This window comes from Penaeus japonicus, unplaced genomic scaffold (genome assembly GCF_977035675.1).
Source record: "Penaeus japonicus unplaced genomic scaffold, GWHDUDI00000001_assembly GWHDUDI00000040, whole genome shotgun sequence".
NCBI classification, from domain to species: Eukaryota; Metazoa; Arthropoda; class Malacostraca; order Decapoda; family Penaeidae; genus Penaeus; species Penaeus japonicus.
The window spans coordinates 26,655,695-26,668,194 of NW_028234442.1; the positions used below are offsets into that span (position 1 = coordinate 26,655,695).

General features: G+C 39.3%; 3 protein-coding genes across 3 annotated transcripts in view; all 3 read right to left on the bottom strand.

Moving 5' to 3' along the window:
* Positions 1 to 271: 271 nt before the first annotated feature.
* On the bottom strand, positions 272 to 2,157 carry LOC147466945 (uncharacterized). Its single transcript, XM_086534083.1, has 3 exons — positions 874 to 2,157; positions 563 to 769; positions 272 to 405 (listed from the first exon to the last, which is right to left on the bottom strand). Exons 1-3 carry the CDS (start codon positions 2,126 to 2,128, stop codon positions 272 to 274), a joined length of 1,596 nt encoding a protein of 531 aa, XP_086390209.1. The 5' UTR covers positions 2,129 to 2,157.
* A 128-nt stretch (positions 2,158 to 2,285) lies between these two features.
* LOC147466946 (uncharacterized) lies at positions 2,286 to 7,793 on the bottom strand. Its single transcript, XM_086534084.1, has 8 exons — positions 6,483 to 7,793; positions 6,172 to 6,378; positions 4,703 to 6,016; positions 4,431 to 4,619; positions 3,605 to 4,036; positions 3,316 to 3,338; positions 2,547 to 2,606; positions 2,286 to 2,390 (listed from the first exon to the last, which is right to left on the bottom strand). The coding sequence occupies exons 1-8, from the start codon at positions 7,735 to 7,737 to the stop codon at positions 2,286 to 2,288; spliced, it is 3,585 nt and encodes a 1,194-aa protein (XP_086390210.1). The 5' UTR covers positions 7,738 to 7,793.
* Positions 7,794 to 10,130: 2,337 nt separating this feature from the next.
* Positions 10,131 to 12,500, bottom strand: part of LOC147466947 (uncharacterized) — a 3,235-nt gene continuing 865 nt past the window's right edge. Inside the window, exons 2-3 of the mRNA XM_086534085.1 lie at positions 12,112 to 12,500; positions 10,131 to 12,007 (exon numbers count right to left, since the gene is read on the bottom strand). The exon at positions 12,112 to 12,500 is cut by the window's right edge and continues 570 nt beyond it. Of these exons, the coding sequence (XP_086390211.1) occupies positions 10,131 to 12,007; positions 12,112 to 12,500 (2,266 nt within the window). The remainder of the gene's footprint in view (positions 12,008 to 12,111) is intronic.

The window sequence follows — 12,500 nt, forward strand, 5'->3', positions numbered from 1 at the left end:
CATTAGATCAGATTTAAACTGGGAGCCGCGATCAGACATTATTTCCTTCGGTATGCCAATGCGAGAGAATATTTCGACTAAAGCTTCGGCAACAGTTATGGTGTCTATATTCTTAAGCGGTACCGCCTCAGGGTATCTAGTGGCGTAATCTATTAAAGTGAGAATATATTTATGTCCCCTTCCTGAACTAGGCGTGACTGGACCAACAATAACTATCGCTACACGAGAAAATGGCACTGATATGGCGGGGATGTTCTTCATTGGTACCTTCTTACGCTGCCTCTGGCTGAAAATTTCTGGCATTTAGGGCACGAACGGCAAAACCTTTTAATGTCGGCCCCGGCACCAGGCCAAAGAAGTGATCAAAAATTTTACTAGATGTCTTACGGTGTGAGAAGTGGCCAGCTACAAGGGCATCGTGAGCAAGGTGCATTACATCACTGCGATATTTTCACGGGCACCACCAACTGTTTCCCTCCTATTTCATACTCATTCTGACTGGCTACACAAACTCTGTAAATCAATCCATCAATCATCTGGTAATTGACAGAGCGACTCTTACTCTTAACAGATTCACCATTCGCAATTTTGTCTCTTATAGATTTCAGACTGTTACAAGACTGTTGTTCTTTAACAATATCATCTTTAGTGATACTCCTATTCAGGAAATCAGGACAGGAAAGAGTTGCAGATTTAGATAGATTCCCTTTCGAAGAGCGAGTTTGAACGTTAAGGGCTAGTTCCGCAAGCTTAACACCAGTATTTTCATCTTTACAATCAGAAATTGAATTAGAAGGGTTTTCTTGTGTATTGCCTGACAATTGTTATGTGCCTTTACGTTATTAGTGACTGTATCATGCTGTGAGTCGTTACCATATGGGAATCTAACGCCAGGAATGAGACCAATTAAAATATCGGCAAACTTAATAGGAGCTGCGATGGCATTGATCCAACCAGTAAAGAATTTGCTTTGTATAAGACATCTCACTTTAGGAAACACACTCGGGACACCGAGGAAATCGTACACCTTAGCAACTTGGTTAAGCCTGAAACTAGATGGTACCAATTTTTCGTTTACTATTACACTAGAGCAACCCGTGTCCAGAACTACTCGAGCCGGTTTTTCACAAAGTCTTCCATTAGGATCAGACAGGCTGTTTGGAGGTACAAGTTCTGCTTCAAACACAAAATTTACTTTAGAAGCACTAGCTTTATTGGGTTTAAAGTTACGAGGGCACTGGGGACGTATATGACCGGATTTTCCGCAGCCGTGACACTTCACTTCTGTATTTTCCCTTGGGATTGCAGGTTTGACGGACGCGCGGGACTTAATTTCTCGATAGTTATGCGCGCCACGATAGCGATCTGCCGCTTCTGCCATGTCATGTGAATCACTAAAGCCACGCTCTTTCAAGAATACCCTAAGGTCATAACCACAGTTCATAAGGAGTTGGTCAGTAATAAGAAAATCACACAAGGATTCGTAATCTTTAGGAACTTTACTCATGCTTAGCCATCTTTCTAAATTAAGTTTCATCCTTACGATAAGCTGAACGTAGCTCTCTCTATCTTTGATTTTACTTTCTCTAAATTTACGGCGGTATGAATCGGCATCTATAGTGTAAGCCTTTAGCAAAGCGTCTTTCAGTTTATTGTAGTCCTTAATACTTTCGTCTGGTAAAGATGTGTACACCTTCAACGCGCGACCTCGCAAGCACGAACCCAAGTACACGTGATAGTCTTCCCTCTTCCACTTGTGAATCTCTGCTAATCTTTCGAATCGTTGTAAATAACTATCCAATTCGTCATCTTCATCAGTAAAAATAGGCAGCCTAAGACCTTCAAAATATGGTAAATTTGTCTTATTACTCGAGACTTCTTGAATTTTATTCAAGTTTGATTGCGCGAGTAGCAATTCATGCGCGCGTTGTTTCTCTGCTTCAGCGCGCTGTTTGTCTGATTCAGCGGTCTCTAATTCTAGTTTCCTTAGTTCCCGATCTGCTACCCTCTCTTCTCTATCAGCTCTTTCCTTTAACATCTCCTGTTCCTTTACAATTAGCTTTTCTGCAGCTTCGCCACTTAAACCAAGTGCTCGAGCTCTTTCCAAGATTTCTAGGAGTTCTGCCATTATATCTTATTCGAAAACGTATCTAATGGGATTACAAGCATTTTCACAACCTAATAAATTATCAAATATCGTTGGGAGATTAAGAGAATTTATTCAAACCCCCAAGAACTAGAAAAAAGTTCTAAAATATGACGTACCACAGTTCCAACATTAACAGTTATATGTCGACAACTGATCGCCCAATTACGAGGAACCGTAAGGAATAGTTCCTTATCCGTAATGCAAGTAATGTGTAAATGAAGCGAGATACAACTTCCAGTGTCTGTTGCCGCAGTATGCAAAGTGAAAAGAACGGCCCGTTATAGATTAACTTAACTGAGTACAACTTTGCCACGACACAGAAGAAAAAAAAGAAAATAATTCCACCTCACCTTAATCTCCCTTTCAGATGCCTGGGGTTTACAATAATTTTACTCACCACACCACTATCGTAAGCTTTACACCAGGAAACACCTTCACACGTTATGGACATACTAGTCTGGAAATTTTAAAATCATTAATACAGGTTTTAGAGTTGCCCAATGAACAAGGCTATTTCAAAAGTAGTATTTCAACCGAGATCTTTATATTGCCACAAGAATTTGATGAATATCCTACTCACTGCGCCACTTGTAGTAGGTTTCTTAACTATTGATATTTTTTTTCTGTGCATATGTATCTTACACACTTATAATTGATGAAGTTTAAGAAAATCTGTATTATGTTCTTTTCCATTTCATTTTTCATGTTTGTTTATTCTTTTCATTTAAATTAATGATTATTTGTACTGGATATTTATCTTATTCTTATGGCAAAGGAAAGTGCTTGGAGTATAATAGAGATTTATTATAACAAATAAAAGAAAAATATATATTGACACTGAATACAATTTTGACATTGGATGATTACTGCAGTTCGGCGTGATTCTTCAGAAACTGCGAGTAGCTTTTGTTATGTTTTTCAGATGATGTATATACAAAAAAAAGGCTGAAAATAGTTTACAATTAAAACAATATAATAAAGTTCAATGTATAGTTATTCAGATTATCTTAGCACATACAATTACATTTATACACATTTAACAAAAGAAAATTCCTCTCCTTGAGGAGACAACTCACGAGAGTGGTGGGTGGAAGGCGAGTGAGGACTCACCCTCGTCTGCAAGGTGTGACGTCACTTCCCAATTACCCTCAGGCATCTAACCTTACCCGAAAAAGTCTGGCCACGCGTGCTAGTTTGCGTAAGCTCGTAAGCATTCTATGGTTAGTTCGGCATTTTACCCCGTATATGATATGCATATACGACAAATCCACCGACAATGCCCCCTATTTAAGTTAATAATCGAGGATTTTAACTTTTACAGTTGGTGGCGTTACAATATTTACAAATCTACATAGGGCAGCGACTTAAGAAGTCAGCTCCAACATTATCTTTGCCCCGTATATATTTAATTGAGAAAGAATAGCATTGCAATGCCAAAGCCCAGCATTAGCATACCGTTTGAATTCTTCATACTGAAGAGATAAGATAAAGGTTTCTGGTCTGTTTGTAGGATAAACTCCTTGCCATACAGGTAAACTCTGAATTTTTCTATGGCCCATACAATGGCCAGGCACTCTTTCTCGATGGTTGCATAGTTTACCTCACGGTCAAGCAATTTCCCATTTGCATAGGCAATGGGCATCTTACAACCATTCACATCTTGCAAGAGTACTGCTCCTGTGTCACTGGCATCTGTACGAAGATAGAAAATTTTAGACATATCTGGCAAGCAAAGTATTGGGTTAGACATTAAAGAACATTTTAAAGAATTGAAGCTGTCAGTCTGATGCTGCTTCCAATCAAGTTTGTTACTGCTATACTTTTTCAGCATTTCACTGAGGGGAGCTGCAGTACTCGCATAATTTTGTACAAACTTCATATAATAACCTGTAGTACAAGAAAGGATCTGAGTTGTTTTTTTGTTGTAGGTAAGGGCATAGCGTTAATAGCTTTCACCTTTTCGTCAAGTGGGGTGATATAGTTATGGCCCAGCAATACACCTAGGTATTTAATTTTTGGATAACCAAAGAAACATTTAGAAGGACTAACAGTCAGTCCGTGATCTCTTAGTCTAGTCAGCACTTGTTTCACACCGTGCAAATGTTCATTCAGTCACTATTATGCACTACAATATTGTCAAAGTAACAATCCGTATTGGATAAACCACGTAAAACCTTACGCATCAATCTAATAAACGTTGCACACGCAGTTTTCAATCCAAACGGCATTACCTTCCACTGCATTAATCCTCTGTGAGTGGCGAAAGAAGTGTAAATTCTACATGGTTTTGACAAGGGGATTTGCCAGTAACCCTTGCACAAATCTAATTCACTGAAATATACATCATTTGCAAATTTATTCAGAGCATCTTCAGTAGTGGGCATGGGTTCGGCGTCAAACTCAGATATATTATTAATGGCCCGGAAGTCAATACAAACTCGCCATGTCCCATCAACCTTCTTAACCAGAACTACGGTGAGCAATATGGGGACTCTGAGGGTTCTATAACACCGAGTTCTAACATCTTATCCACCTCCCTATTGAACTCATGACTTAAATGATGAGGGATAGGATATGGTTTCTTGTGCACAGGGACATCAGATGTCAACTTAATATTGTGCTCTATTGATGAAGTTATCCCTGGCTTATCACAGATTACATCTTTGAAACGCTTTAGCAAAGTATGCATTTCTTCAGTCTGAATCGGAGATAACTTATCACTGATATTAGGTTTATCTCTATGATTGGTAATTGCATCAAAGTAAACAGGTTCGCATGTTCCGTCCACTAGCAATTCATCTTCAACACAAATTTGGGCTATATTACATTCAGGTTTCATTTTAGTCATTTCACGTCTAAAATATTTTTTTAACATATTTATATGATAGAGTTTCTCCTTCCCCTGCATCTTCACAACATAGTCAACACCATTTTCATGACACCTGATTACAGGGTACGGTCCACGCCACTGCATCACTAATTTATTGCTACATGTAGGCAACAAAACTAACACTTCATCTCCGACATATAATTTACGTACTTTAGTCTTTTTGTCATAGTATGCTTTGTAATTTCTACAGCTTATTTCAGCATATGATGCAGCTAGTTTGGCTGTTTCCTCTAATCGAGAACGGAGGTCAAGGACGTACTGGTAGGTTGTTTTTACCTCGTTATCAATGCCATCATTTGACCATAGCTCGTGTAGTATACTCAATGGACCACGTACCTTACGCCCGTATAAAAGTTCAAAAGGGGAAAACTTTAAGCTGTCGTTAGGCGTCTCGCGGTAAGCAAATAATGCTGCGGGGATGTACCGATCCCAGTCTTTCGGATGTTCTGAGCAAAGCTTTTTGATGATGGATTTTAAAACACCATTAAGCCTTTCAACGGCGCCATTACAACATGCGTGGTATGGTGACGTATACAAGGCTTTCACAGAGAGCAAACGATGAATTTCGCTCATTAGATCAGATTTAAACTGGGAGCCGCGATCAGACATTATTTCCTTCGGTATGCCAATGCGAGAGAATATTTCGACTAAAGCTTCGGCAACAGTTATGGTGTCTATATTCTTAAGCGGTACCGCCTCAGGGTATCTAGTGGCGTAATCTATTAAAGTGAGAATATATTTATGTCCCCTTTCTGAACTTGGCGTGACTGGACCAACAATATCTATCGCTACACGAGAGAATGGCACTGATATGGCGGGGATGTTCTTCATTGGTACCTTCCTTACGCTGCCTCTGGCTGAAAATTTCTGGCATTTAGGGCACGAACGGCAAAACCTTTTAATGTCGGCCCCGGCACCAGGCCAAAAGAAGTGATCAAAAATTTTACTAGATGTCTTACGGTGTGAGAAGTGGCCAGCTACAAGGGCATCGTGAGCAAGGTGCATTACATCACTGCGATATTTCACGGGCACCACCAACTGTTTCCTCCTATTTCATACTCATTCTGACTGGCTACACAAACTCTGTAAATCAATCCATCAATCATCTGGTAATTGACAGAGCGACTCTTACTCTTAACAGATTCACCATTCGCAATTTTGTCTCTTATAGATTTCAGACTGTTACAAGACTGTTGTTCTTTAACAATATCATCTTTAGTGATACTCCTATTCAGGAAATCAGGACAGGAAAGAGTTGCAGATTTAGATATATTCCCTTTCGAAGAGCGAGTTTGAACGTTAAGGGCTAGTTCCGCAAGCTTAACACCAGTATTTTCATCTTTAAAATCAGAAATTGAATTAGAAGGGTTTTCTTGTGTATTGCCTGACAATTGTTATGTGCCTTTACGTTATTAGTGACTGTATCATGCTGTGAGTCGTTACCATATGGGAATCTAACGCCAGGGATGAGACCAATTAAAACATCGGCAAACTTAATAGGAGCTGCGATGGCATTGATCCAACCAGTAAAGAATTTGCTTTGTATCAGACATCTCACTTTTGGAAACACACTCGGGACACCGAGGAAATCGTACACCTTAGCAACTTGGTTAAGCCTGAATCTAGATGGTACCAATTTTTCGTTTACTATTACACTAGAGCAACCCGTGTCCAGAACTACTCGAGCCGGTTTTTCACAAAGTCTTCCATTAGGATCAGACAGGCTGTTTGGAGGTACAAGTTCTGCTTCAAACACAAAATTTACTTTAGAAGCAATAGCTTTATTGGGTTTAAAGTTACGAGGGCACTGGGGACGTATATGACCGGATTTTCCGCAGCCGTGACACTTCACTTCTGTATTTTCCCTTGGGATTGCAGGTTTGACGGACGCGCGGGACTTAATTTCTCGATAGTTATGCGCGCCACGATAGCGATCTGCCGCTTCTGCCATGTCATGTGAATCACTAAAGCCACGCTCTTTCAAGAATACCCTAAGGTCATAACCACAGTTCATAAGGAGTTGGTCAGTAATAAGAAAATCACACAAGGATTCGTAATCTTTAGGAACTTTACTCATGCTTAGCCATCTTTCTAAATTAAGTTTCATCCTTACGATAAGCTGAACGTAGCTCTCTCTATCTTTGATTTTACTTTCTCTAAATTTACGGCGGTATGAATCGGCATCTATAGTGTAAGCCTTTAGCAAAGCGTCTTTCAGTTTATTGTAGTCCTTAATACTTTCGTCTGGTAAAGATGTGTACACCTTCAACGCGCGACCTCGCAAGCACGAACCCAAGTACACGTGATAGTCTTCCCTCTTCCACTTGTGAATCTCTGCTAATCTTTCGAATCGTTGTAAATAACTATCCAATTCGTCATCTTCATCAGTAAAAATAGGCAGCCTAAGACCTTCAAAATATGGTAAATTTGTCTTATTACTCGAGACTTCTTGAATTTTATTCAAGTTTGATTGCGCGAGTAGCAATTCATGCGCGCGTTGTTTCTCTGCTTCAGCGCGCTGTTTGTCTGATTCAGCGGTCTCTAATTCTAGTTCCCTTAGTTCCCGATCTGCTACCCTCTCTTCTCTATCAGCTCTTTCCTTTAACATCTCCTGTTCCTTTACAATTAGCTTTTCTGCAGCTTCGCCACTTAAACCAAGTGCTCGAGCTCTTTCCAAGATTTCTAGGAGTTCTGCCATTATATCTTATTCGAAAACGTATCTAATGGGATTACAAGGCTTTTTAAAACCTAATAAATTATCAAATATCGTTGGGAGATTAAGAGAATTTATTCAAACCCCCAAGAACTAGAAAAAAGTTCTAAAATATGACGTACCACAGTTCCAACATTAACAGTTATATGTCGACAACTGATCGCCCAATTACGAGGAACCGTAAGCAATAATTCCTTATCCGTAATGCAAGTAATGTGTAAATGAAGCGAGATACAACTTCCAGTGTCTGTTGCCACAGTGTGCAAAGTGAAAAGAACGGCCCGTTATAGATTAACTTAACTGAGTACAACTTTGCCACGACACAGAAGAAAAAAAAAGAAAAGAATTCCACCTCACCTTAATCTCCCTTTCAGATGCCTGCCTGGGGTTTACAATAATTTTACTCACCACACCACTATCGTAAGCTTTACACCAGGAAACACCTTCACACGTTATGGACATACTAGTCTGGAAATTTTAAAATCATTAATACAGGTTTTAGAGTTGCCCAATTAACAGGACTATTTCAAAGAATAGTATTTCAACCAAGATCTTTATATTGCCACAAGAATTTGATTATCCTACTCACTGCGCCACTTGTAGTAGGTTTCTTAACTATTGATTTTTTTTTTCTGTGCATATGTATCTTACACACTTATAATTGATGAAGTTTAAGAAAATCTGTATTATGTTCTTTTCCATTTCATTTTTCATGTTTGTTTATTCTTTTCATTTAAATTAATGATTATTTGTATTGGATATTTATCTTATTCTTATGGCAAAGGAAAGTGCTTGGAGTATAATAGAGATTTATTATAACAAATAAGAAAAAATATATATTGACACTGAATACAAGTTTGACATTGGATGGTTACTGCAGTTCGGCGTGATTCTTCAGAAACTGCGAGTAGCTTTTGTTATGTTTTTCCAGATGATGTATATACAAAAAAAAGGCTGAAAATAGTTTACAAATTAAACAAATATAATAAAGTTCAATGTAAAGTTATTCAGATTAACTTAGCACATACAATTATATTTATACACATTTAACAAAAGAAAATTCCTCTCCTTGAGGAGACAACTCACGAGAGTGGTGGGTGGAAGGCGAGTGAGGACTCACCCTTGTTTAGAAGGTGTGAGGTCACTTCCCAATTACCCTCAGGCATCTAACCTTACCCGAAAAAGTCTGGCTACGCATGCTCGTTTGCGTAAGCTCGTTAAGCATTCTATGGTTAGTTCGGCATTTCACCCCGTACATGATATGCATATACGACAAATCCACCGACAATGCCCCCTATTTAAGTTAATAATCGAGGATTTTAACTTTTACAGTTGGTGGCGTTACAATATTTACAAATCTATATAGGGCAGCGACTTAAGAAGTCAGCTCCAACATTATCTTTGCCCCGTATATATTTAATTGAGAAAGAATAGCATTGCAATGCCAAAGCCCAGCGCATTAGCATACCGTTTGAATTCTTCATACTGAAGAGATAAGATAAAGGTTTCTGGTCTGTTTGTAGGATAAACTCCTTGCCATACAGGTAAACTCTGAATTTTTCTATGGCCCATACAATGGCCAGGCACTCTTTCTCGATGGTTGCATAGTTTACCTCACGGTCAAGCAATTTCCCATTTGCATAGGCAATGGGCATCTTACAACCATTCACATCTTGCAAGAGTACTGCTCCTACCCCTGTGTCACTGGCATCTGTACGAAGATAGAAAATTTTAGACATATCTGGCAAGCAAAGTATTGGGTTAGACATTAAAGAACATTTTAAAGAATTGAAGCTGTCAGTCTGATGCTGCTTCCAATCAAGTTTGTTACTGCTATACTTTTTCAGCATTTCACTGAGGGAGCTGCAGTACTCGCATAATTTTGTACAAACTTACTGATATAATAACCTGTAGTACCAAGAAAGGATCTGAGTTGTTTTTTTGTTGTAGGTAAGGGCATAGCGTTAATAGCTTTCACCTTTTCGTCAAGTGGGGTGATATAGTTATGGCCCAGCAATACACCTAGGTATTTAATTTTTGGATAACCAAAGAAACATTTAGAAGGACTAACAGTCAGTCCGTGATCTCTTAGTCTAGTCAGCACTTGTTTCACACCGTGCAAATGTTCATTCCAGTCACTATTATGCACTACAATATTGTCAAAGTAACAATCCGTATTGGATAAACCACGTAAAACCTTACGCATCAATCTAATAAACGTTGCACACGCAGTTTTCAATCCAAACGGCATTACCTTCCACTGCATTAATCCTCTGTGAGTGGCGAAAGAAGTGTAAATTCTACATGGTTTTGACAAGGGGATTTGCCAGTAACCCTTGCACAAATCTAATTCACTGAAATATACATCATTTGCAAATTTATTTCAGAGCATCTTCAGTAGTGGGCATGGGTTCGGCGTCAAACTCAGATATATTATTAATGGCCCGGAAGTCAATACAAACTCGCCATGTCCCATCAACCTTCTTAACCAGAACTACCGGTGAGCAATATGGGGACTCTGAGGGTTCTATAACACCGAGTTCTAACATCTTATCCACCTCCCTATTGAACTCATGACTTAAATGATGAGGGATAGGATATGGTTTCTTGTGCACAGGGACATCAGATGTCAACTTAATATTGTGCTCTATTGATGAAGTTATCCCTGGCTTATCACAGATTACATCTTTGAAACGCTTTAGCAAAGTATGCATTTCTTCAGTCTGAATCGGAGATAACTTATCACTGATATTAGGTTTATCTCTATGATTGGTAATTGCATCAAAGTAAACAGGTTCGCATGTTCCGTCCACTAGCAATTCATCTTCAACACAAATTTGGGCTATATTACATTCAGGTTTCATTTTAGTCATTTCACGTCTAAAATATTTTTTTAACATATTTATATGATAGAGTTTCTCCTTCCCCTGCATCTTCACAACATAGTCAACACCATTTTCATGACACCTGATTACAGGGTACGGTCCACGCCACTGCATCACTAATTTATTGCTACATGTAGGCAACAAAACTAACACTTCATCTCCGACATATAATTTACGTACTTTAGTCTTTTTGTCATAGTATGCTTTGTAATTTCTACAGCTTATTTCAGCATATGATGCAGCTAGTTTGGCTGTTTCCTCTAATCGAGAACGGAGGTCAAGGACGTACTGGTAGGTTGTTTTTACCTCGTTATCAATGCCATCATTTGACCATAGCTCGTGTAGTATACTCAATGGACCACGTACCTTACGCCCGTATAAAAGTTCAAAAGGGGAAAACTTTAAGCTGTCGTTAGGCGTCTCGCGGTAAGCAAATAATGCTGCGGGGATGTACCGATCCCAGTCTTTCGGATGTTCTGAGCAAAGCTTTTTGATGATGGATTTTAAAACACCATTAAGCCTTTCAACGGCGCCATTACAACATGCGTGGTATGGTGACGTATACAAGGCTTTCACAGAGAGCAAACGATGAATTTCGCTCATTAGATCAGATTTAAACTGGGAGCCGCGATCAGACATTATTTCCTTCGGTATGCCAATGCGAGAGAATATTTCGACTAAAGCTTCGGCAACAGTTATGGTGTCTATATTCTTAAGCGGTACCGCCTCAGGGTATCTAGTGGCGTAATCTATTAAAGTGAGAATATATTTATGTCCCCTTTCTGAACTTGGCGTGACTGGACCAACAATATCTATCGCTACACGAGAGAATGGCACTGATATGGCGGGGATGTTCTTCATTGGTACCTTCCTTACGCTGCCTCTGGCTGAAAATTTCTGGCATTTAGGGCACGAACGGCAAAACCTTTTAATGTCGGCCCCGGCACCAGGCCAAAAGAAGTGATCAAAAATTTTACTAGATGTCTTACGGTGTGAGAAGTGGCCAGCTACAAGGGCATCGTGAGCAAGGTGCATTACATCACTGCGATATTTCACGGGCACCACCAACTGTTTCCCTCCTATTTCATACTCATTCTGACTGGCTACACAAACTCTGTAAATCAATCCATCAATCATCTGGTAATTGACAGAGCGACTCTTACTCTTAACAGATTCACCATTCGCAATTTTGTCTCTTATAGATTTCAGACTGTTACAAGACTGTTGTTCTTTAACAATATCATCTTTAGTGATACTCCTATTCAGGAAATCAGGACAGGAAAGAGTTGCAGATTTAGATATATTCCCTTTCGAAGAGCGAGTTTGAACGTTAAGGGCTAGTTCCGCAAGCTTAACACCAGTATTTTCATCTTTAAAATCAGAAATTGAATTAGAAGGGTTTTCTTGTGTATTGCCTGACAATTGTTATGTGCCTTTACGTTATTAGTGACTGTATCATGCTGTGAGTCGTTACCATATGGGAATCTAACGCCAGGGATGAGACCAATTAAAACATCGGCAAACTTAATAGGAGCTGCGATGGCATTGATCCAACCAGTAAAGAATTTGCTTTGTATCAGACATCTCACTTTTGGAAACACACTCGGGACACCGAGGAAATCGTACACCTTAGCAACTTGGTTAAGCCTGAATCTAGATGGTACCAATTTTTCGTTTACTATTACACTAGAGCAACCCGTGTCCAGAACTACTCGAGCCGGTTTTTCACAAAGTCTTCCATTAGGATCAGACAGGCTGTTTGGAGGTACAAGTTCTGCTTCAAACACAAAATTTACTTTAGAAGCAATAGCTTTATTGGGTTTAAAGTTACGAGGGCACTGGGGACGTATATGACCGGATTTT